The sequence below is a fragment of the Trichosurus vulpecula genome, chromosome 5 (genome assembly GCF_011100635.1).
Source record: "Trichosurus vulpecula isolate mTriVul1 chromosome 5, mTriVul1.pri, whole genome shotgun sequence".
NCBI lineage: Eukaryota > Metazoa > Chordata > Mammalia > Diprotodontia > Phalangeridae > Trichosurus > Trichosurus vulpecula.
Genome location: NC_050577.1, coordinates 66,549,389 through 66,574,586, shown reverse-complemented (window position 1 = coordinate 66,574,586; position 25,198 = coordinate 66,549,389). Strand labels below are relative to the sequence as shown.

The window sequence follows — 25,198 nt, the reverse complement described above, 5'->3', positions numbered from 1 at the left end:
CAGAAGACTTAGAGTTGTATTTAATCAATTTTTTACAAAGCTTGAACTTGGAACTTGGAACTTGGAAACTGAATTCTATTGACTGTATACTGTTGAAAAAATCATTCTGAGCTTTAGTTTTATATTCTATAAACCATTCATGAAAGATTACTGTGAATAGACAGTAATGCAGTGTTAGAATGCATTAATTGGAAGGTGATATCTGGAGTAAGAAAAGCAGTAATCTCATACTCTGTATTGGTAAAACATCTGGAGTGTCATATCCCTTTTATAATTTTATAATTTTATGTTGTGAATATTTACAAATTTTTATACTAAAATCAAAAGTATCTGTAGTATCCATATTTGGTTCATGCTTTTGATATTTGTGGACTTATTAAAATAGTGATACAAATACACTGGAACCTTGCTGTAGTAAAATTCATTAAATAGTAGATGCAACTCAACACACCCTGGTTACCAGATCACCATGGTGCCTAACAGTCATCATATGTAAATAAAAAATTTTTGATGAATATTTAGTGTCTCGAAACTTTTTTTTTTTGAAATCAGTTTAATTGATGCCTTTTGCATCAGTATCCATCATTTTGGAAGTATGCCTCTCTTCATCTCTAGAATTTAATCTTCCGTTGCAGCAAAACCAAAAAAAATTCACAGTTAAGCAAAAATACGTGTGTGTGTGTGTGTGTGTGTGTGTGTGTGTGTGTGTGTGTGTGTGTTTGTGTAAATATACCACCAAGTAGTCCTCCTTACTTGCCTCCTACTCTAAGACATGAAAGGTATGTACCATGAGAATATAGTTTGGGAGGGAAACCATTGGCTGTAGTGAGCATTAGGAAAGGTTTCATGCAGAAGATACCAGTTGAGTTGCATCTTATTGGAATAAAGGGACTTTGAGGCAGAGGTAAAGGGTGTATTCCAAACGTGTTGAACAGTGTAAAGGCGTGCAAGATGACTGAATGAAGCGTATTTTGAAGTGCTTACTATGTGCAAAGCACTTTGCCAAGCTCTGGGGATACCAGCAGGACAATCCTTGCTCTCAGAGACCTTACATTTTAATGTTAGCATGTGGAAAGTTTTAGCTGCCAGTCAGGTGGAAGGTCTCATGGTTCTTAGGGTGAAGGGGGAAAGGTAAATGGTAATTCCTCTTCCTTAGTGTCCACCATTGTTAAACTGATAAAATTGTATCTGTTTTTGATTTTGAACCATTTAACATTGCCAAGGTCTTTGGGGTAAGAACTTTCTTTTCTGGGTCTTCAGGCTGGCACCTGCAGGAGCACTTACCAGGCTGCATCTTCATAGAGGTTGTTTCTCTAGCTGAGGTCACTGGGCTAGAAGCATTGCTGTTCTTTAGGCTCTTAGGTTCTTGGGTTCAGGGTCCTGGGCTGTCTATATAAGGGTCTTGAGAGGGACATGTTGGTCAAGGTGGTGGCGGCAGCGCTGGTGGTGGTTTGATTTGCCTGGCCCATCCTGCCTCGTTTCTCTTTGTCAGCGTGCTTTGCTGCTTTAGCTGGATTCAGTTGTCTGCCCTGCATGTGCCAGTATCACTGTGTGCAATGGAATACTGTGTGTGAGGGAGAGAGAGAAGGGCCAGTTTGGCTACATCACATGCCTAGTGAGGGTGGAAAGATTGGTTGGGTCCAGGGTGTGGACGGTTTTAAAAGCTATAAACAGAAGAGCTGATATTTTGTCCTAGAGACAATATGAAGCTTGTGGAGTTGATCGAATAGGGGAATCATGTGATCAGATCTGCACTTAGTAGTTTGACAGTTATGTATAAGTTGTGTGTAGTAGTGAGAGAAAAGTCAGGATGCCAGTTAGCTTACTATTGAAACAGTTTAGGTGTGTGATGTTTAAAAAGTTCGAGACACATAATTTCTAGGTAATTAGTCCTTTTATTAATAATGTTAGGATTTTAATAAAAGAGGTCAGTGGCTCTCTGGAATGCCAAAAGACCTCATGGCAACTGGCTCAAGGCTTATATGGCCTTGGAAAAGTGAGTGTTCCAGAAGCAGTCGACTCTGATTGGTTAACAAGTAATTGGAGAAAATAAATATTACAGTGAGGGGCGGGACATTTTCTAAATAAACTTTGATTATGTCATTTACTTCTAAATTACCCCCAGCCTTGGGCAGTCTAATCAAAAAATTTATCTCTGTCCAAACAAGTAGAGCACAATGGGCTTCCCCACCTTAGATTATATTCCTTGTAAATTTGGATGGGGTCTGACCATGTTTGAGGAGAGTTAATGCAATCTCATTATCAGTAATGTCCTTCAAGAGACTGAACTTTGAAATGAGGACTGTAGAAAAAGGTGGAACTCTGGATCTCCCCAAATCATGGTTATTAGTTATCATTTGTCATAGGTACAAGCCCTAACCATAGGGGGTCAAACTCATAGCCCGCAAAACTCCTGAGTGTCTCCTGAGCCAAATTAAAATGTAATTGGGAATATTTAACAAAATTAATAAAAATACGATAGAACATAGATAATGTTAGTAATATGGTTTTCTAAGTGAATATGCAGCCTGAAGAGATCCTTAACACCCCTTACTAAAGTTAGGTGAGTAGAGAGTTGGATACCAGAGATGCTCTGGAAGTGGAAATGGCAAGATTTGGTAGCTGATTGGGTGTGTGTGAGGTCAGGGAAAGTTGAGAATAAAGCCGGGTTTTAGAAGGGGTAACAGTGCCTTTGCCAAAAATAGGGACGTTTGGGACATGTTGAACATGAAATGTTTCTTGAACATTGAGGTTGAAATGTCTCATCAACAGGTGGTGATGTGGCAACTGAAGGTCAGAGAAGAGACAGGGTCTGAATATATAGATCTATGGGTCTTTTGAATAGTGATAGTTAAAGCTGTGGGGCCTGATGTGATTAACAAGTGAGAGTGAAAAGCAGTGAGCCTGAGACAGAACCTTTGGAGAGACCACAATTATGGGCTATGTTATGAGTGATGAGGAACATTCAGATAAGAAGAAGAAGGAGGAGTAGGCCTGAGGAAAGATTTCTGTTGTGTGGGTGGTTTGCTGAGCTTTTGAGGAGGTGGAGCAGCCTGGGAACAGTTGAGCTGACAGTGATCTACTATTGCTGAAGCTCCTCCAGAAATGGCAATCTCAGCCAGACACTTACTAATGGGTATAGACAAATCAGGGCAAATGCTTGTTGACTGGCTGTCCTGATTGGAAGAATTGAATTCAGCAGTTTGTGTGTAGGATGAGGCAGATGATGAAAGTAAACTTCTGTGAGGGGCAATATACAGTGGCAGCAAAGGATTCAGGATTGACGAGAGCTGAAAGGGCCAATGGTGGCTTAAGATTGGAGGAGGAGAGCTCAGTCAGGGCTCGGTTTTTCAAAGTATTTTTTAAAAAATGATATACTTTATTCTGTTCCTTTTTTGAAAATTTTCCTCACAATCATTTTCTGATATATTCTCCCATCCCTTAACTCTCTTTTGAAAAAGAAATCAACAAAGCCATGTAGTACAATGAAAGGACTACTGACTCTAGAATTGGAGCATCTGTCTCTGGTTTCCTCATTATAAAATGAAGAGATTGGCCTAGATGGGCATTGATTTCCCTTCTAACTCTTGATTTGCGATGCTGAACCAACCAAGTCCAACAGTCTTCACTTGCTTCCAAATCTGGGGCCCCTGCCTACCTTCTAAGAGAATGATGCTACATCCTGTACTTTGGGATTATAGTTTATTTTACATGATGTTACTGTGAAAAAAGCCACTTATTAGCTATTAAACTACATTAGGCTACATTTTGCTTTTATAAAAACAGGTTAATTTTTTTTTTCAAAATGGAAGATGGAGGAATTTGGCATTGTTTGAAGGAGATAAATGACCTAGCAGAATTTTTATACATCTTGAGTCATTGTCCACAAATAGTTCATATATATTTTCCTGACATTGTTAGACTTATAAAGGAATCACATTAAGACCAATTAAAACATTTTAAGTCGCTATTATTGTTTAAATAAATTATGCTTAAAACTTCTTTGGACTTGAAGTTAATTTTTTTCAATAGATTAGAATTCAGAAAAAGATTAACAGAGATTGCCTGGGCAGCACAGTATAAAGCTTATTCATATTCAGAGAGTCTAATTTAACTCATCTGAAAAATATGCAGCTACTCATAGTAATCATATAAAGTCCTGAAATTCCATTGGAGATTTATCTCTAAGAATCTATATTAATAACTCTTGTAAAGTCTTTTGTTATATTTGATTTCCTATTTATTAATTGATGATTGCCTAATAATTTTTTGTCACGAAGGCTTCAGATTTACTTGGTTGTAGATTTCAGATTTTTTGTGGGTAATGTTTTTCTTTTGTACCCACAAATCTGTATCATTTTAGTCCTAAAATTTCAGTAGATGTGTTTTGTTAGTTTACAGAAACTTATGGAAAAAAGCTTTTTACACCTTTTAATGTTTTTAAAAATTTTAAGAAACACATAAAAAACATTTCTACACATAGGCAGAACAGGAAAATAATTTTAATAAACATGTTACTTTCAAAGCTGTTTTGCTTTTCTCTTTTCTTCAGAATTTTCTTTTTTCTGTGCATGTAAAAAAATGCTTTAATAATCCTCTTTGGGAGTGAGGGGGTGGTAAACACTGATAATATAGCTCTTGCACCTCCTCAAATGCCATCCTTCCCACAAAAAAAAAGAAAGACATAATCCTTTCAGCAAGTAAGTATTGTCAGACAAAATAATCTACACCTTTACCATGTCCAAAAACGTATGTCTCAGTCTGTTCCTTGAGCTAGACTGAGCATCTGTCATTTGGCCCAAAGGACTTCCTGCTGCTGCCTTTCCCTTTTAAAACTCTCAGAACAGAGCCATTCTACCCCAGGACCTTTGCTTTTATTATTCAGACTCCCTCAATACTCTACAAAGACATTAATGTTTGAGGACTCATTTGTTTCTTCTCCCCCAGTAGAACGTTAGCCCTACTTCATCATCCAACTCTTTACAATTGCTTGAGTAAATTTACCTTTGTAGTCTTCTGGAAGAGCTTTGTAAGTGTTATCAGTGCACTGCAATCTGTAAACGGCCATCTGTATTGCTCAACATCCACGGGCAATTCCTCTCCTCAGGTTGGTCCTGGATCCCCTTCCTAGCAGCTCCAGTGTGTCAAGCAGGCACCTCCATGCTATGTACCTCACCTGAGGCTACTATTGGAGGATTCTTGGACTGGCTATTTCTAAGTCTTTGGTAGAGCTGTGAATGGTTTGAGGTAATGATTTAGAGGCACCTTTTACTGGGTCTTGGAGATACTGTTTTGTTCTACTGGGTCAAGTGCTTTTTTGCAATTAATAAACAGTAAACAAATTGGGTTCTTATTCTCTGTATCTTTTAAGTTGATTGTGAACAGCTAAAGATGTATTCTTATTTTTAAATATTGTTTGCAAAATTCTTCTTTGTCTTTGATGAACAAAGGATGAGATCAAAATCAAATACAAACACATATGTGTGTATGTGTGTATATGTGTTTATGACTATCAAGAAAGAAGAAACAAAACTTTTTCTATTAGAGTGGACACGATGATCTTAGAAAACCACAATTCCTTCAAGAGAGAGCCTTTTATTGTCTAGTCCTGTTTTCTCCAGGTTCATGGCCAGTGATCAGGAATTAATGCAGATGAAGATATTTTCCATCTCATCTCTCAAAAGGGTCGCTCACATGGTAATCATGCAGCTTGGAGCTCAGCCCCCAGCGAGGACTTCCCAGAACCCCCATTCTCTCCTAGGATATTACAACTAGTTTAATGGTTGCTAAAGGCCAGTTACCTATGTACTCTCATGGTGGTTAAGGCCATTGGCAAAATCTCATTCCTTAAGGTTTGGGGGCTTGGACTAGATAGAGGCCTCAGTTTCTGGCCTAGTTGCAGCCTGTTTCTTGTGACTAACACCTAAAAAACTGAGGGCCATATTTGAAAAGATAAATTTATTTATTTTTAGTTTTCAACATTCACTTTTACAAGGTTTTGAGTTCTAAATTTTTCCCCCTCTTTCCCCTTCCCCTCCCCCAGATAGCATGCAATCTGATATAGGCTATATGTATAATCATATTAAACATAATTCTACATTAGTCATGTTATGAAAGAAGAGTCAGAACAAAAGGGAAAAACCACAAGAAAGAAAAAAATAGAGAAGAGAAAATAAAATGCTTTTATCTGCATTCAGACTTCATAGCTCTTTCTGTGAATGTGGATGGTGTTTTCCATCATAAGTCTTTTGGAATTGTCTTATATAATTGCATTGCTGAGAAGAGTTAGTCTATCAAAGTTGGTCATCGTACAATGTTGCTGTTACTGTATATAATGTTCTTCTGGTTCTGCTCACTTCATTCAGCATCAGCATCAGTTCACATAACTCTTTCCAAGTTTTTCCGAAATCCACCTGGTCATCATTTCTTATGGAACAATAGTATTCCATTACATTCATATACCATAACTTGTTCAGCTATTCCCCAGCTGATGGTCATCCTCTCAATTTCCAATTCTTTTCCACCACAAAAAGAGTTGCTATAAATATTTTTGTACGTATGGGTCCTTTCCCCTTTTTTTATGATCTCTTTGGGATACAGACCTAGAAGTGCTATTGATGGGCCAAAGAGTATGCACATTTTTATAGCCTTTTGGGCATAGTTCCAAATTGCTCTCCAAAATGGTTGGATCAGTCCACAACTCCACCAACAATGCATTAGTGTTCCAGTTTTCCTGTAAGTGCTGTTTTGAAGGTACTAGCTCCACTTAATGATAGAGGCTGCCTTTGTGGCTATCTTGTTTGTTCAACGTTTCATCTTGCATTATATTGCCTCTCATACTCTCCACCGAACTAAACCAGGTTGGAGCCATTTCAGAAATGGCAGAGGCAGATGTCCATTGCTGCTCTGTATATAGGGGTGTATATATTGGACTCCTGTGATAGAGTACCCACTTAATTCAAGTATGTTCAAATCTGACCTCAGACATTTACTAGCTATGTGATGCTGGACAAATCACTTAACCTCTGTCTGCCTTTATTTCCTCATTTGTAAAATGTAGATGATAATAGCACCTACTCCCCAGTGTTGTTAGGAGGAAAAAATGAGCTGTAGAAATGCTGGCTATCTAAATTGGCCCACTTACCCTATCTTAGGGTAAGACATTTACTCCTGCTAATTAACAGCTGCATCATCAGGCACCTGAATACCATAAGTTATGTCTGTGACGAATTACTAACTGCCTGGTAGGCCTGACCCACCCAGGTTGGTACCTTGTCATTTTATGTTCAGTGTTGGAGTGAAATGAAACACTTGTAGGTCTCAATTGTAAGATCCAATGAAAAGTGGAGGGCTAAATGATCTGCTCTTTCTTCTCTCCATCTCCCCCCACTTCCTCTCTAGGACAAGAACTTGACAAGAACTTCTTTCCCCTGGTCCCCCCAGATTGCACCTGTCTTGTTATTCACTTCCTAAAAGGCACAAATAAGTTAGATTGATTTGATTAAGTACAGAGGTTCTCTCCTGATAAAGATAATCTGGGCTAGAGTATTTTGTTAGTTATTTTAAGTAGAGGTGATGAATTGATTGCCTTAATCACCCCTACACTTAAATCAGTTTTCTGGTCAACACTATAGTTTCTCTAAATTACAAAAAAAAACAAACCTTTGTAACAAATAAGCATGGTTAAGTAAAACAAATTCAAACTTTCGCCATATCCAGAATGTATGTCTCATTGTAACAACAAGGTTACTAGCAGCTGCTGTGGATCTGTTAAGATAAAAAATAAGAACACCACCACCAGCACACAGGAGGGCTGCCGGCACAGATTCTTTGATCTGCTTTTCTAAGGAAAGCAACTTTTAAGGGGTTTACAATCTCACTTTAATGAAACATGCATATATCATTCACTTAGTTCAGGGAAAAAAAGTTAGCACCCTAAACTTCAGAGAAAATGTAAACAGAGCAAATAACACAAATCAGCAGACAGGGCTTTTGTCTGTCCATAGCAATACATACATAGTTACGAGAGAGAGAGAGAGAGAGAGAGAGAGGGGCACCAACATCTGGGTTTTCAAAGCTGGTGGGGATGGCGGGGTCAGAGGAGAGAAATGATTCCTTAACGGCTACCCAGAGTCTTGTCTGCCGAAATCACATCAACACTCTTCCAACGAGTGAGCCCCCAATGCTAACCTCAGAATATATATACACTTCTTCAGGGTCAGAGAGTGTCACAACCATGTGACTCAAACCCTTGTGACTTAAGCAGGTCATCAAAAGACTCTTGATTCAAACAAAGACAAGGCTCAATCAAAGGCACTTGATTACTTTAGTGCTGAGAAGCACTCCAAAAGAAAAAACAGCAAAAAGTCCCACTTTGCTTGCCGGTACAACCATGAGTCTGTTACTCCTCTGTTAAGAGTTGGGTAGCATCATTCATCACTAGCATCACCAGTCATCTAAGAACAGTGGTGTCAAACTCCAATAGAAGTGGGTGCTTTCAGGCAACATACTGACTTAGAAAACCAAAAATAAACATTGCCTATGGTGTATTGTATTTTTATTTATTTTGTTAAATATCTTCCAGTTACGTTTTAATCTGGTTCTGGCCAAATTTGGGAGTTTTGAGAAAGCAAATTTGACCCCTTTGCTCTAGAGTCATAGTTGGTCACTGCACTGATTAGAATTTCTAAATATTTTCTAATATTCCATCATAAACACATGCCATATATTCACCAGATCTGACCCCATCTTATGATTTGGATTTCAGTTTAGAATAAAATGAGACACTAATGTTCAATTGAAAATAACATGGCCCAGGATATTCAGCAAGGGTGCAGTACTGATTCATTTGGGCACAGTTCATGTTTATTAATTCTTGTCAGAAACCTTAGTCAAGCCTGAGGATTCCCTTACTCCTACACTGAACTTTTGTATGTAGCTGAGGAGTAAACTAAGTCACTGGTTTGAATGTTAGTCACCTGGAGCAATTGTGTCCAGATGGTTTTCATTGCCTTTAAGGGGGTGATGTGGTATGGAGGAAGGGGAGAGTGCTCTCCCAGTCTATGGTTCAGGGACTATTGTGAATGTTTCTCCTATCACACCATAATTTGTTCAGCCATCCCCCAAATGATTGATAATTCACTTTTTCCTAGATTTTTACAGAAACAAAAAATACACGATTTAAATATTTTTGTACACATGAGTCTTTCCCCTCTGTTATTGATGTCTTTGAAGTCTGCTATGTCTACTAGCTGTCACTGCACAGTTTAGTGATATGGAATGTAGTTCCAAATTGATTTCCCCAAAGGGAACAGTTCAAAGTTCTACCAGTTATTATTTTCCTTTACTTTTTTGGGGGGGGCATCTTTGTCAGCATTCTAGGTTAATTTGTAATTTCTTATAGTGAAAAGCTGATGTAGTGGATAGAAAGCCAGACTCAAAATAGATGACCTCCCAACTATATATCAACCTATATCAACCGTTATCTCTGACACCCATTATGTTATATGGTTCAGCATCACAAATTGATAATGATTGTGTCAGTGGAAATGATATTTAAGAAAAGGCATTTCCATCTGCTTTGCCACTTTACCTTAAGGACCATGAGACTTTTCCATGACTTGCAACTGAAACCTTCAGTAAGTGTTGTCTCCCCCATCAGAATGCAAATTGCTTGAGAGCAGGGACTGTCTTAATTTTCCACTTATATTCTCAGAGCTTAAGCATTTTGCACATGGTGAGTACTTAATAGCTACTTAATAAATAAATTCATTCATTCATTGTAGCTGTGTGACCCTGAGTCATTTCTGTCAAGTTATAGAAAAGGTGATGATCTGTATTTGTTATAAAGGGAGTTTCATTATATAGGAGTTAATTATATCATTGAAATTACAGGTCTTATCCCTTTCATATGATTGTTTATGGCATTTGTTTCTTCTTTTGAATATTACCTTTCCACATCCTTTGAAATGACTCATTTTAAAATATTTGTATAAACTCCCTTTATCTCTTGATTGCTACACAATGTTGTGAAAATAATTTCCTGCCTTCTATAATTTGCTTATTATAGGACCTTGAATATGTAGGTCATATATCCATTTAAAAGTTATTGTGGTATGTGGGGTGAGATGTTGGTCTAAACCTGAGTTCTGTCAGATCACTTTCTAATTCTCCCATCATTTTTTGTCAGATAATGAGCACTTAATGCTAGCAGTTGGTGTCCTTGAGTTTAAAGAATGCCATGCTAAGATGTTTGCTTCTGGATCTTGCTTACCTAATCTGTACCTTTGATCATCATTTCTATTTTTTAACCAGTACTATATAGCTTTGATTATTACTGTTTTGTAGAATAGTTTGAGATCTGACGTTGCTAGACTTCCCTTTGCCGCTTTTTTCTACCTTTTTTTCTTTAACATTCTAGAGCTTTTGTTGCTCTAGAATTTTGTTGTCGTTTTCTATAGTTCTGTAAAATAACCCTTTGATAATTTTGGTTGGCGTGGGACTGAATCATTTAAGTTGAGTATTATGAGTTTCATTTTTTAAAAATATTAGCATAGCTTAAACATAAACAGTATCTCTCCATTACTTAGGTCTGTAAGGAATATTTTAATGTGTATTTGTAATAATTCCTATATATGTCTTGGGACAGTGGTGGTCTCCCAGGTATTTTATACATTCTGTAGTAATTTTCAATGGAATTTCTTTTTCTATCTTGCTTCTGGGTTTTATTGGTAATATGCAGGGATGCTGATGATTTTTGTGGGTTTATTTTAAATCGTACTACTTTATTGAAGTTATTGTTTCATTTAATTTTTAGTTGGATCTCGATTCTCTTAGTAAATTCAAGGTTCTTGTGTGGGGTGAGACCACCCACCAGCAATTAATTAAAAAAATCAGAGGGCTTTCAAAGTCAGGAAGAGAAAAACTTCTTTATTACCATCCTATGGGAAAGGGTGGTCTTGGAACCGATAGCGGATCTGTAGGGAGAGGCGGGGCCCAAAGGGCAAAGCCCATCCTTATACTCTAACGGAAACGTGTCCCTGCCCCACCACCACTGTCCTTTTACTCTAATTGGAGTCCAGGCTCACAATTTCGGGAAATCTACTACCCCGGGTACAATTTAGCCAATGCCAAACTCTTAAAGACACTTTTTCCCTTATTTGGTGAGGACACAGTTAAGGTGATTTCTTATTAACTTGAGACTTAGCCTAGCTGTCAATCAGAAGCCAAGTCCCCACCTCCCCACTCAATTCACAGAAAGGCTAGGATCCAGATTCCATGAGAGGGCTTCACCATCCCACTCGTTCTTTTTTCAAGTTTAACTGAAACACTTGTTAAGAATATACTTTTAATTTCTTTGTAAATACTGGTTGATTTTAAACACTGACTCTACCTAACAGTGTACCAATGTACTTGTTAGTTATTCTAGTAACAAGAAGCAAAAATAGTGCTTAAAGTATGATACTGTAGTTTCTCAGAATGTGAAACATTTTTTAACTTTATGGTTGTTTTGACCAATACTGGAAAATGATGCTTGGTACAGAATTGTATGAAAGTGTATCTACAGTGTTATATATTACAGTATTTATTAAAAATAAATATTTTTGATTTCCAGAAAAATTCTTGTTTACTGTGGATTTTGGTTAATCCCAGTTGCAATATATTGTATCCAGTGCCTCAGGTTATAGTCAAATCAAAACAAATTTTATTGTGTTGTGTGGATTGTATTGCTCCTTCCTTCAAGTCTTTGTGAGCCATTGTAGATTAAATGCCAAATTTGGAGCCAAGAAGACCTAAGTTCATTTCCAGCTTTCTAGCTTTGTGTCTGTTGGCAAGTCACTTAACTTATTCTTAGTCCCAGTTTACTCATCCAAAAAATGAGCAGGATATCTGAAACTTAACCTGGTTGTGAGAATCAAATCAGATGGCAGTTATTTTTAAGAATAGTAGTCCCTCACCAGTGTTTATGATGCATAAACATATCAACAAATGAATGAAAAAGAATTTATTCAGCACTAACCATATGCAAAGCACTGGGGATGCAAATAGAAAAGAAAATGTTTTTGAAAGGTGGGTTTTCTGGCTATTGTCTAGCACAAATTTGCAAAAGTACAGTTGAAGTTGAAGGCACAGCTAAATAAGGATGGAAGGAGTTGGTCTATATGCACCCTGCAGGGATTGGTTTATATTTGAGTTTGACATCCCTGGGGTAGTGAATGGAGAGCGCTGACACTCCCTTCTCCCACTTGAAGAGTCCTTGCTTTGAGGTGTACATTCAGCTTATACATCTGTGCCAAATTCCTGTTGGGTATTGGAGAGGGGCAGTCAGTGTGAAAGTGTGAAGAAAAGGGAGTCTTGAGGGATACCAGAGGGTTTTTTTTTTTAATATTAACTTCAGTTTTGCATAGTGTTCACGTCCACACCTTTACTGGCGTCTATGCAGAGGCAAATAGAAGCTATGGTTTTAAGTGTTGTTTGGCTTTCATCATGTGTCCATGCATTGGTACGGTTTAGTAGGAGCTTTGAAAAATTGATCACAAGAAGTATGTAACTGCTGCACTATCCAAGCACAAATATGGGTGGAGAAATAGAAATAGTTCCCTGCTGCTTTCCCCTTTCCCTCTTCGATGGTCGTAACGTACTTAGGTATTAGTAGGACTAGGTGACTTTCCCAGAGGACCTTTTCCAAATCTAAGATTCCAAGACAAATTAGTAATTACATATATATTATGTATATAGCATGCTCCACATTATGTCCTAGTGAAAAATCACTGTTATAGCTTTCGGGCCTGAGTATTCCAAGTTGTATTTCAACAATTTTTATTGCTTTTTAAGATAGTAGGAATCTTGTAAGGCAATCTGATATACAAATCAAGTCATTCATACCTGACAGGATTTTTTTTTCCAAGAAGATAATCGGAGAACTTAATTCTTATAGAAACTTTCATTTCAACCGAAACATAGAGAAAAAGATTGGCTGTGTTTTAAAATTTTTTTTTCTGTCTCACTGATCCTGGAAGTCCTTCTAAACCATTAGGATTTACAAGGCTCCATCTTAGAATTGCAATATTTATTTATTTTAATGCTAGTCTTGCTGGCAGAAAGATAAATTTTCTTTGAGTGTGATTCAGCATCAGCTTTGTACTAATTTTAAAAATTTTTCATGAAAATTCAGTAGAAATCACTGTTCTGTTCAGAAACTATTTTTAAGCCTTTTAAAAAAATGCTAGTTTCCCTTCTAGCCACCTGCAGTGTTCTGTGCAAATGCATGTGTTCATTTTCTCTAAAGTGGTTTTGTTTTTCAGTTTGGCATGAAAACGGCATCTGAGTAGCTTTGCTCTTCTTTCAAAGAGCTATACTGTAGTTATGCTTTATTAATCAGTGCTAACTGTAAAGGCTTTGCTTCGAGTTAATTTTAAAACATTTTTCTAGGACTGTATTTAACAGGTTGTATAGAAGAAGGGACAAGAGCAGCATGTATAATTTAAATCTACTGATAATTCATAACCCTTCTTTAAATCACTAAAATGTATTTTCCAGAGCTACTAAGAAGTCTTATTACTGTCCAGTTTAAATTTCATGTTTCTTCTGTTTTCCCCCTCTACTCTTGGGAGAAGGAGGGATGCCCAGTTAACTCAGCAGAAAAAGTTCAGCAGATGTCCTGCATAATTAGCTTTCATAGAATCAAGACTGTGTGTTTATGTATTAATAGGATACTAACAAGAATAAGCACAATTATAAGTGTATTTTGAACCTTAAACTACATTCAAATTTGTCCTATGACTTTTTATTTTATGGTTGGTGAGGACTTGTCAGAAGCCTTTCTGTGTGAATTAATGTCCTCATAACAAGTGTTAGAGTTATAATCCCTGTAAAGGCTGGGATTTCAAAAGGTCAAAGCAATCAAAATATTAGGGCCCTGGGGATTTCATTTGAATATGCAGTTATTAGATCACATATATGCAAATGCACTTTTGGCAGTGAAATATGCTGGCAAACTTTTTTCTTTTGGGAAATTATTCATGGTTTTAAGTTTAAAATAGTGGGTTTAAGTTGTAGAGAAACCCAAATTTGTGTATCCTCTGATACTTTAATTTCTTTTGGCTTGTTTGGGCTTATAAAATGTACACACCTGGTTTAGCACTTAAGGTTTTTTTTTTTTAAGGTTTTAGGTCAGAATGGGGAGAGTGTATAGCACATCTCAGTCCTCTGAATCTCTGGTAGCTGGTACAAGGTGGTTAGGTCGTGAAGGGGTGAGAGGATCATTAGGACTGATCAGCCATTTTGCCAGAAAGGGGAAACATATAATAAGGATACATGCATCTGAGGTTAGCTCCTGTTGATTGCTTTCAAGATGCATGGTGAAACAGCTTTACAGGGGAATGTTCCATCCATAGAAGACATTTTAAATGCTTGATAAGTGGAACAAGAAGCAATGTTTTAATAGATTTCATTTTATCTTTTTTTTTTTTCCACAAGCACCTGTTGTGTGTTAGTCCCTGAGAGAGATGCAAAGTTTTTAGATAGGGCCCCTTCTCATCTTGAGCTAAGCATCTAGAGTATTTGCATGCTAAATATTTAAAAAGGTAGAGGATAGTTAATTTATGTAAACTTTTTAACTTTTAAGTTCTATTAGTATAATTAATTCTTGCTTTGATAAAATTCATTTTCTAACCATTTGCTTTGTTCTTCTCTTTTAAAAATATGTATTGTCTCCCCCCTTTTGCCTTTTCTGGATTTTTGTCTCCCTATTCTAAGAACAAGTAGTTAATGTCTAGGTGTTGCTATCACATTAACACTTTTCTTGCAAGATCACCTGGAGTGTTAATGTGTTTTCCAACTTCCAGATGGTGTTAGACTGTTTTACAACCTACTATCTTAAAGGAGTCTGAGAGTTTTGCAGGAAAACTAGATATTAAACAAAATTAATGCCCAAATGTAAATTAGACAAATCTAAATCCATTTCTTTATATTTTGGTGTAGTGGCAAAGAACTGTTTTGGCGTTTGAATGCTGTTGGGGGAGGGGATGGGCAAAGTAAACTCTCGGACTCACTTTTCCTACCTTTAAATTGAGTGCAATGCAGTAGATGACCCTTCTAGCTTTAAATCCAATGAGTTAATAAAATGTCCAAAAGTACAATAAAATGTTGTAAATACTGGTCACGTTTGCTGGAAAGGTATGCATCTTGGTACAGTGGAAAGAGTGCTGACTCTGAAGTCAGATGATCTGGGTTCAGGTCTGATGGTTATTACTGTTTGAACTTGGATGAGTCATTTAACTCAAATTCCTACTCTCTCTCCCTCCCCCCCACCCCCCAACTCAATTTCTTAAAGTGTAAAACTTGGGGATTGGCCTAGATGACTTCTGAGCTCCTTTCTAGTTCTTCATGTGGATATATTAACCTATGAGAAAAAGTAAGATTTATTTAAAATCTCCAACTGTATACTAACTTTGGTATCTTTCAGGATGTATGCCAGTCATTCAGTTAATAAACATTTATTAAGACCCTGTTCTGTGGGCCCAGGCACTATTGAAAGAGCCTGGGATACAAAAAGATGCAACAGACAATCGCTGCCCTCAAGGAGCACAGAATCCAGTGTGGGGGACAGCATGCAAGCAGATACATACAAACATGCTATGATGTTCAGGATAAATAGGAAATAATTAACATAGGGAAGGCACTAGTATTCAATTTTTAAAAGAATTTAATTTCCCCCCCAATTGCATGTAAAAACTATCTTTGACATTTGTTTTTAAAATTTTGAGTTCCAAATTCATTCTTTCCTCCCACCTTGAGAAGGCAAGCCATTTGATATAGGTTATACATGTGCAAGTCATGAAAAACATACTTCTATGTCAGTCATGTTATGAAAGAAAACAGAGGAAACAAAAACAAACCCCAAGAAAAAATAAAGAAGTAAAGAAAAAGTGATCCGCATATAGTTTCCATTAGTTCTTTCTCTGGAGATGAATAGCATTTTTTCATCAAATTGTCTTGGATCGTTATATTACAGAGAAAATAGCTAAGTCATTCGCAATTGATCATCATTACAATATTGCCGTTACTATTTACAGTATTCTCCTGGTTCTGCTCATTTCACTTTGCATCAGTTCGTGTAAGTCTTTGCAGGTTTTTCTGAGAGGTGCTCATCATTTTTTTTTTTGAGGGGGGAAGGCAGGGCAATTGGGGTTAAGTGACTTACCCAAGGTCACACAGCTAGTAAGTGTGTCAAGTGTCTGAGGCCAGATTTGAACTCAGGTCCTCCTGACTCCAGAGCCAGTGCTCTACTCACTGTGCCATCTAGCTGCCTGTGCTCATCATTTCTTACAGCACAATAGTATTCCACCACAATCATATACAAGTTGTTCAGCCATTCTCCTACTTGATGGGCATCCCTTCGGTTTCCAGTTCTTTGTCACCACTTAAAAAGCTGCTATAAATAGTTCATGTAGGTCCTTTTTCTTTTTGTTTTTTCATCTCTGTAGGATACAGACCTAGTAGTGATATTGCTAGGTCAAAGGGTATGCATGGTTCTATAGCCCTTTGGGTATAGTTCCAAATTGTTCTACTGAGTGGTTGAATCAGTATAGGAGGAAGGCATTAGTATTAAGAGGGGTTAGGGAAGGCTTTCTGTAAAAGGTGGAATTTTAATTGGGACTTAAAGGAAGCCAGAGAGGTCAATAGTTGGAATGAAGGAAGGAGAGTATTGCAGGCCTGGAGGACAGCAAGAGAAAATGCTTGGGGCCAAGAGATGGAGTGTCTTGTTTGTGGAATAGCTAGGAAGCCAGTGTCGAGTATTTGTTGGGTAATAACGTGTAAGAAGACTGGAAAGGTGGTAGGGATGTTCATTTTAAATTGTAACTAGCTTTTTAAGAAATACTAAAACATTTTCAGTCCACAGAATTTTACTAACTAGCTACCTCCTTAACAGGCTAGAGTAATCTGCCAGTAGCAGATGTCAGATATTGTGATGGAAAAAGGTCACCCAAGAGTACATTAAAAACCAACCTATATAGTGCTATGTAAACAAAAGATGAAGATATTAATTAGAATGGGATGATAGAGGTGTGGAGCAGCCAGTGTCAAGTCTTCTTTTGCTCAAGAACTTTCTAGCTTCTTTATATCAACCACTTGGGGGGACATTTAGTCATATTCTTTATTTTGAAATTGTAACAGAAGTGCCATGGGGGATGGCTATGCTTTCCTTATTGAATGGTGTGAGAGAAAGTTCTTTATGATATTTACTTAATTCGTTCAGACTCTTTCTTCTTTGGAATCGAAGTTAGGTGTGCCAAATTAGAACAGATCACTTACCAGAACTACGAGGGAAATCCACCTTTTTGTCTCTCCTTCTCAGTTTAGATAGCCAAGAATCTGGACTGGGAATTTGGAATGGAGACTTTATTTGCATACTTTCTCCTCTCCTACTACACTGCTTCAGTTTTCCATTTATTAGCTGAACAATTGATAGTGGGGTGAATAAGACCCCTTAAAAAGCTATCTTTGCTAGTAAAGCAGATCAAAGAACCTGTGTTAGCAGGCCATCCTGGGTATGCTAGGGTGCTTGCTGTTACACAGATGCACCTGAAGCTAGGGAATTCTAAGAGGGAAAAATAAAGAGGAAGAGCATTCCAGATATGGCAGGATGACCAGTGAAAAGTCCACACTCAAGTGATGGAGTGTTAGTGTGCAAGAAACAATAAGAAGGCCAGTTTCATTCTTGTGTGCACACACATTTGTATACATGCACACATATATACGATACATATACGTGCGAACACACATGTACTTGCATACATGTATGCATATACATACATATACACACACATATAAAGGGAGAACTGGGAGAAGATTTAAAAAGGGAGGAAGAGGCCAGATTGTGAAGGGTTGCTTTGCTTTTTAAATTATTTTTGGGGGGTGGGTGATAGGGAATGGTGGTTAAGTGACTTGCCCAGGATCACACTGCTAGTAAGTGCCTGAGCTTAGATTTGAACTCAGGACCTCCTGACTCCAGGTGCTTTATCCACTCTGCCATCTAGCTGCCCCCTGTAAAGAATTTTAAAGCCAAATAGGGGATTTTACATTGCTTCATAGAGGTAAGAGGGAACCATTGCTTGAAAGGGTAGGGTGGGGCTGAGGGGGTAACATAGACCTGTGCTTTAGGAAGATCACTTTGACACCTGGGTGGAGAATGAACTAAGTGGAGAGAGAGGGAACTCGTGATGTAAAACTGGAGTTCAGGAAAGAGATTACGGCTGGATATACAGATCTGGGAATCATCTACATGCACATTATACCCATGAGTGCCAGTGAGATCACTAAGTCAGACAGTGAGTTCCAAATTCTCTTCTCCCCTCCTTTCCGTCCCTCCTCCTTGAGATGGCAAGCAGTTTGATATAGGTTATACATGTGCAGTCATACAAAACCTAGTTCCATATTAGTCATGTTGTAAAAGAAAACACAGGCACCACTCCCCAAAAATGAAAAAAATAAAGAAAATCAAAAAATAATATGCTTCAATCTGCATTCAGACCCCATCAATTCTTTCTCTGGAGGTGGATAAGCATTTTTTCATCATCAGTCCTTTGAAATTGTTTTGGATCTTTGTATTGCTGAGAATAGCTAAGTCATTAATTCCCTTGATATTCTTGACCTTTTGTTCTTACAGATGAATTGTATTATTTTATTATCTACAAAAATAATTTTTTTGGTAGTTTGGTATGGCACTGAATGTGTACATTAATTTAGGTAGAATTGTCATTTTTATTATATTGGCTTGGCCTGACCATGAGCAATTAATAATTTTCCATTTGTTCAGATCTGAATTTATTTGTATGAAAAGTGTTTTGCAATTTTGGTTTTGTCTTGACAGGTAGACTCCCAAGTATTTTGTAGTGTTTATAGTTATTTTAAATGGAGCTTCTCTAGTCCAGCTTAATTTTTTAGCCTTACCTAGTATTGACCTTCTTAGTATATTATACTTGGCAACCAAACTGGGCTACTCTCTGCTTCCTATTCTTGTTCTGTCCATTCCTTGTTTTTCCTCTTTACCCTCCCAGTTACCCATACTCCTAACCTAAGTGTCATCTTTGACTTCCCACTCTCAGTGCCCATAGTCTATTGCCAAATCTAACATTGCCAACATCACTTCTATGAGATTCCTTTTCTCCTCTGACATTGCCACCATTGGTGTTAGGTCTTCATTGCCGTACACACCTGGATTATTACAGTAACTTTCTGGGTTTTCTCTCTGCCTCAAGTTTCTCACCACTGTAGTCCATCCTTCACTCAACTTGTCAGTGTTCTTCCTAAAGCATAGGTCTGACCATGTTCCCCATTCAATAAACTCCAGTAACTTTCTATTACCTCCAAGATCAAGTATAAAGTCCTCTGTTGGGCATTCGAAGCTCTTCTTAACTAGGCCCCTTCTGGCCTTTCCAGTTTTTTTTTTTTTTCCACATTTTACTTTTCCTCTCTTCCTCTCTCATCTCACAATGTTTGCTTTAGTCTGTTGACCTGGCCATGCTGTTCTTTGAACAAAGCACTTCATTTACCAGCTTCATGCATTTTAATTGGCTGCTCCCAATGCCTGGAATTCTCTTTCTCTTTATCTCCGTGTCCTGGCTTTTCTAGCTTTCTTCAAGTTCTCTTTCTACAGGAATCCCTTCCCAATCCCCTATAATGCTAGGGCCTTAACTCTCTTGATTATTTCCAATTTATTCTGTCCTTATCTTGTTTGTATATAGTTTTTTGCTTGTTTTCTCCCACATTAGATTGTGAGATCTTTGAGCTTAGGCTGGTTTTTCCCTTTCTTTGTATCCCTTGTGCTTAGCACAGTGCTTGGTATATAACAGGAGCTTAATTTTTTGATGGACACATATACCTTGTGCTTATCCTACACTCATTCATCTCCTATCTCAGCAATGAAGGGGAGGGAGTGACATTTTCTCAACTCCACTCTTCTAAGTTTAGTCATGGTAATTAGACATCATTAAATACCATTTTCATGACATCCCTTTCCTGGCATACCTCTTAAAAATCTCTAGAGGCTCCCTATTGAACCTGCTGCAGCAGAAGTGACAGTGATCAAATGGGAAAGTATGGAAAATAGTTTATTAGTTATGTAATGATGAGCACATGGATGATGCTAAATAAATACTTTAGAGTCACAGAATTTCAGAAGTGGGAATTTAAAGATTATTTACCTCTATCTTTCATTTTGCAGACTAAGACACGAGATTCATACAGGTTAAGTGATTTGCTGCAAATTACAAACCTTTCAAGATTCTCACTTGCATGGTGGGAATTATTGGAATTTTTTTGCCTTTGATCATTTCACTGTTTTAGATTCTGAGAGCCTCTTAGGAAGGAAACATATTTTCCAGAAATTATTTCTGTGACTTAAACCTTTCAAAATAGATTATGCTTTATTCAGTTGTACTTCAGGAAATATCTGTGTGAGCTTGTGTTTGGAGTCGTAAGTACCTAATGCACTGGAATAGGCCTGTAGCTCATAATGTATTTGTACTTTGCCATGTAAACTTGGTCAAATAGGTACCATATGTGATGTTTAGAATTTTTAAAATTGTTCTAGAGTACAGCTAGAAACCATACTTGTTGGCACATACATGAATATTTTGAAAAAAGAAAACATTTCTTTACATGTAAGGATTTTAAAATAGATTTTTGGTAAAAGTATTTGTTCTGGTTGAACTTAGATTTTCTCGTTTTTCCTCAAATGGCTGGCTGAATGGGCATCTTTTTAATGGCATTTTCTTTCTTTGTTCAATTTCAAATATAGACCGTGGACATTCATAAAGAAAAAGTGGCTCGGAGAGAGATAGGCATTTTGACAACAAATAAGAATACATCCAGAACTCACAAAATAATAGCACCTGCAAATATGGAACGTCCTGTAAGGTACATTCGAAAACCTATAGACTATACAGTGCTGGATGATGTGGGCCATGGTGTTAAGGTAAGCATTGCTAGAGACTACTTGTATTAGTTTGCATGTTGTTTGGAATTTTTATGATGATGCAGATTACAGTGATGGTTTGAATAGAGAATCATTAACAATAAGTCATGGGTAGGATGAAAGATAAAATACTTTTGAGAGCAAATTCACTAATTTGATTGACTAGCTATATTAATTTATATTGGGTTAAGTTGCTATTATGGTTCCAATATTAATTTTACCTTGGATTACTTGTCAGATACACATTTTAAAAATAAATGACAGCTCATTTTTATGACAAAGGGGCCTACGTAATTTTTAATTTGTTGTGCCAGTTTTTCACCCTTCTTTAGTATTTTTTTTGCATTGCTAAGGAAGCATGGTGACATGATAGATGCATCACATAAATTATTTGTCTACCAAATGTTGTTTTCTTTTTAGCAAAAAAAAATTTAGGGGAGAGATTATTGGAATTCTCTTGCCATCCATACACATTGGGGGAAAAACAACATTAAAATTGGGTGCTCAAAGGATTAAGTTTCTGATAAATCATTCATCATCTTATGTCATTTTGAAGGAGAATGATTTTTGCCAATCTTTGCTCAGGATAGAAGAGCCCTATGTAATTTTAGAGCCTTTTCCTACAGTGCCATTTTTTTTTTTGCCTTCATTTCCAGGTGATTAGGTCAGGCCAGATTAGATTTTTCAGGGGATATATATATATATATATATATATATATATTTTCTCCTAGAACTGGGTGCCTAACTACTAGGCTAGGAGCCTTTGGTAGAATTTGAAGATTCTTCTGGTAGATTTCCTGTTTTATCTCCTCTATCACATGTAAGTTTGTCAAGATTTCCAGTGGGAATTCCCAAAGCTGGCAGTGAGTTGTACCCTGTCCCTCATTCTGCACAGTATTTTTGCTGCCCTAACTTAGAGACTACCAGCACCCTTAACCACCATTACCACTGTACTAATCATCTCAGTGTTTTAGAAGAGTGAAAGTCACTCCTCCTCACAGAAAGTTGGGGATCCCTAGCTGTAATGCCCTTTTTCAGTACTTTTATTTGCAGTACCTTCTATCTCTTATCCCTCCTAACCATGAACAGCTGATCTGTGTCTCAGCCCACTTCTTCCCCATCAATGCTTATACAGCTACATGATGGCATGAATGCATAGAGCTGGTAGTTTATAATTTCCAGCTTTTAATAATTGTTTCTCTTGACGATGCAGTCTGACATCATTGTATTTAATACTCGTAATACTTTAGATGAATAAATCCCACATTCCATTTATTTATATCATTTCAGGCTTTGATTTAGGTAAAAATTTCACCTCGTATAGAAACTGGAATTAATCTTCTTACTCTCCAGGAAGTTATTTGTTTCTTGTTGTCCTTGGCCAGAAGTTCTTTTTGTTTTTATAAACTGGAGATCTTAATGGAAATTATCTGCTCACAGTCAGTTAAAAAATCATCATAGAAATGAATGCTTTTTGTAAATCTAAAATGAGACGATTTGTTGAATGTTTTTAAAATGTATATTTTATTGACTGACTCAAACTGTATTCACTCTGTAGGTATTATTTTATATTGCACTTCTACCATGTAGTCAGATTTGCATTTGAAAACTTCCATGTAAAGATATATAATTTGTAGTAGCGCTATAGCTGTTTATTGGCATTGTGTTCAATTTGAACACAATATACTTCAGAACTGTACCATATATTAAAGAACTCACTTCTTGATTAGTGAAATAGGTTCCATTAAAAAACATTTTTGAAACTATTTTCAAAGCATTATGTTAATCATAGGGAGAGATACAAAGTTTAGGGATAATGTAGTCACAAGATCATAGATCAAGAGCTAAAAAGAACCTCAAGGCTAATCGTAGCCCTTCATTGTACAGTTGAGGAAACTGAGGCCCAGGTAGGTTAAGAGTTTTGCCCCAGATCACGTAAGTAGGACCAGAGGTGAGTCTTGAAACCAGGTCCCCGGACTCTGTAGCCAAAGCCTTTTCTGTTGTGCCATGATGCTGTAGTTCTACCCCTCAGGAAAGTTACTGTCTCTAAGGAGGGGATAGAACATACAGCTGGAACAGAAAACAATCTGTAAGTAAGTAAGTAAGAGAGGCTCAAATAAAGTGAAATGGTTTTGGGGGGGCAGACATTTCAAACTGAGGTGGAGACTGCATTTAAGCTGGGCTAATTTAGGCTGCTAGGGAACTTGGTGGGTTAAGGGAAGGCCGTTTGAGAAAGAGTGGGCAGATACTGTGTGGGAGGTGAAGTGTGCGCAACGGACGGCAGAGAGCAGTTCTTGCCTGTGTGTTTACTTTCTGATTCTTTCAACTTGTCATGCAGGTGGTACCTCATTTATTTTTTGTGCTTGCTCTTCTGTTGTCTTGTCCAGTTCCTGTTTTCCTCAAAGTTAATTTTAAGCTGTCCTCAGTATTGAGAGCTCTGTATTGATAAATGTAAAGACCAGAAGGTATGTGCTAATCAAGCAGATGTCAGGTCCTTAAGCAATTGATATATCTCCTCCTTCCCTTCAAAAAAAACCCCAAACTAAACAAAAAACCAAAGCCACAGCATTTTTTATGTTTAAATTTAGGGAGTAACTAACAGTAAGAACTTAAATTCTTTTTATGTTCATTTTTATCCATAAAGTATTCGCTGTTTAAATAGCTCTTTTTTATATAGCCTTGAACTCTTTCCCTAGGCAGAAAAAATACATATAAGAAACAAATGCCCATGACCCCAACCTGTCATTCTAGCCTTATAGATCTTATATATATACATATCTCGCTGATATTATTGGACTTTCTGGTTTGGCAAAACTGATGATCTTAAGTATCCCTTGTACATAGAACTCCATTTCCTGTCCCTGTTCTTTGGCTTTACCTAGTGTGCGTGTCTTCTCTCCCCGCATGCCCCCCCCCCATCAGCTTCTGTAAGAAGACTTTTCTGATTCTCCTCAGCTGCTAGTGCCCTCCCCACTACCTTGAGTCTTTATATTCCTGTATATGTGAAAACACAAACGACAATATGTATGCATATATACATATGTATGTATAAATAGAGAGAGAAAGAAAATCTGTCATTACTGATGGATGATAACCTCAGGGAACTTGACTACTTAGTATGTACTTAATATGCACTGAATAAATGCTTATTGATTGGTTGAACGAATACATAATTTCTTTTTAAAATTTGAGGAAGCTAGCAACAGTTCTGAATAAGCATTTTCCCTCCTGACATTCTTATTCCCAGGCCTTTCCTCCTAAGGGAATATAAAGCACTGTTAAGAATATTTTTTTTCCCATGGAAAAGATGAAATGAAATAAATTTAAAGTGAAGATCATTTGTGAGCTGTTGGATCTTGTAGGGTCCTAGTTGTCTGAAAGTCAAGTCATTAAAAAAATCAATATTCTCTATTGCAAGTAAACTATAGAAGCTAATTTAAAAATTTGTTATATCCTCCTATTAAATTATGTCATTATTATTTTGAGCTCTTGTGAGTTCCAGCCTATCTTGGAAAATTAAATGAATCAGAAATTTTCAATTAAGACATTTCATTTTGCTTTAAACAGTTATCTTAAATAGGGTATTTCTGTAAAAAATTTCTAGTTGGAATTTACCAGGGAGTAAATTTGGTCAGGCTGTGTGATCCAAGGCAAGATACTTTACTGTCTCAGTGCAACTCTGAAAGACTCTCTGAGTTACATAACATTTGTAGATGTGTCTTAGTAAAGGGAATTTCCTCTCTTGAGAGTTCCCCACACCAGTGAAATCACAGGTTCTGACCAAAAATTTCAGTCATTCAGCAAACACCTATGAAGCACCTGTTGTGTGTCAAGTACTGTGCTAGATGTTAGGGATTAAAAAAAATAAAATAATCTTTACTCTAACGTGGAGATTAGGGACATAAATAAGCATATAAATAGAATAAACATAAAGTAGTTAAATACTAGATTTGGGATGGAGGAGACAGTCATTTGGGGGATTGCAACATACATATGATTTTTTAAGGTAAACAATGTATGTTAACCCCATTGCTATATTGTATGAAACACCTAATTTTTATAAGTTTATCCAGTGTAAGAAATTGATCATTTAAAAATACATGGTTAAGTAGGGTATTTATATCAATAATTTTGATTTCTACTGTCAGGAGAATGGAGGATCTTTTTTTATCACCTAAAAAAATAGTGATATACTAATGGGAATGAACTCTGGGAAAG

General features: G+C 37.0%; 1 protein-coding gene across 9 annotated transcripts in view; it reads left to right on the top strand.

The window, feature by feature from the left end:
* Window positions 1-25,198, top strand: part of ABI1 (abl interactor 1) — a 106,094-nt gene that overhangs the window by 51,224 nt on the left and 29,672 nt on the right. For all 9 annotated transcript variants that reach the window (XM_036761933.1, XM_036761930.1, XM_036761928.1 and 6 more), the window contains exon 3: window positions 20,804-20,980. In XM_036761933.1, the coding sequence (XP_036617828.1) occupies window positions 20,804-20,980 (177 nt within the window). The remainder of the gene's footprint in view (window positions 1-20,803; window positions 20,981-25,198) is intronic.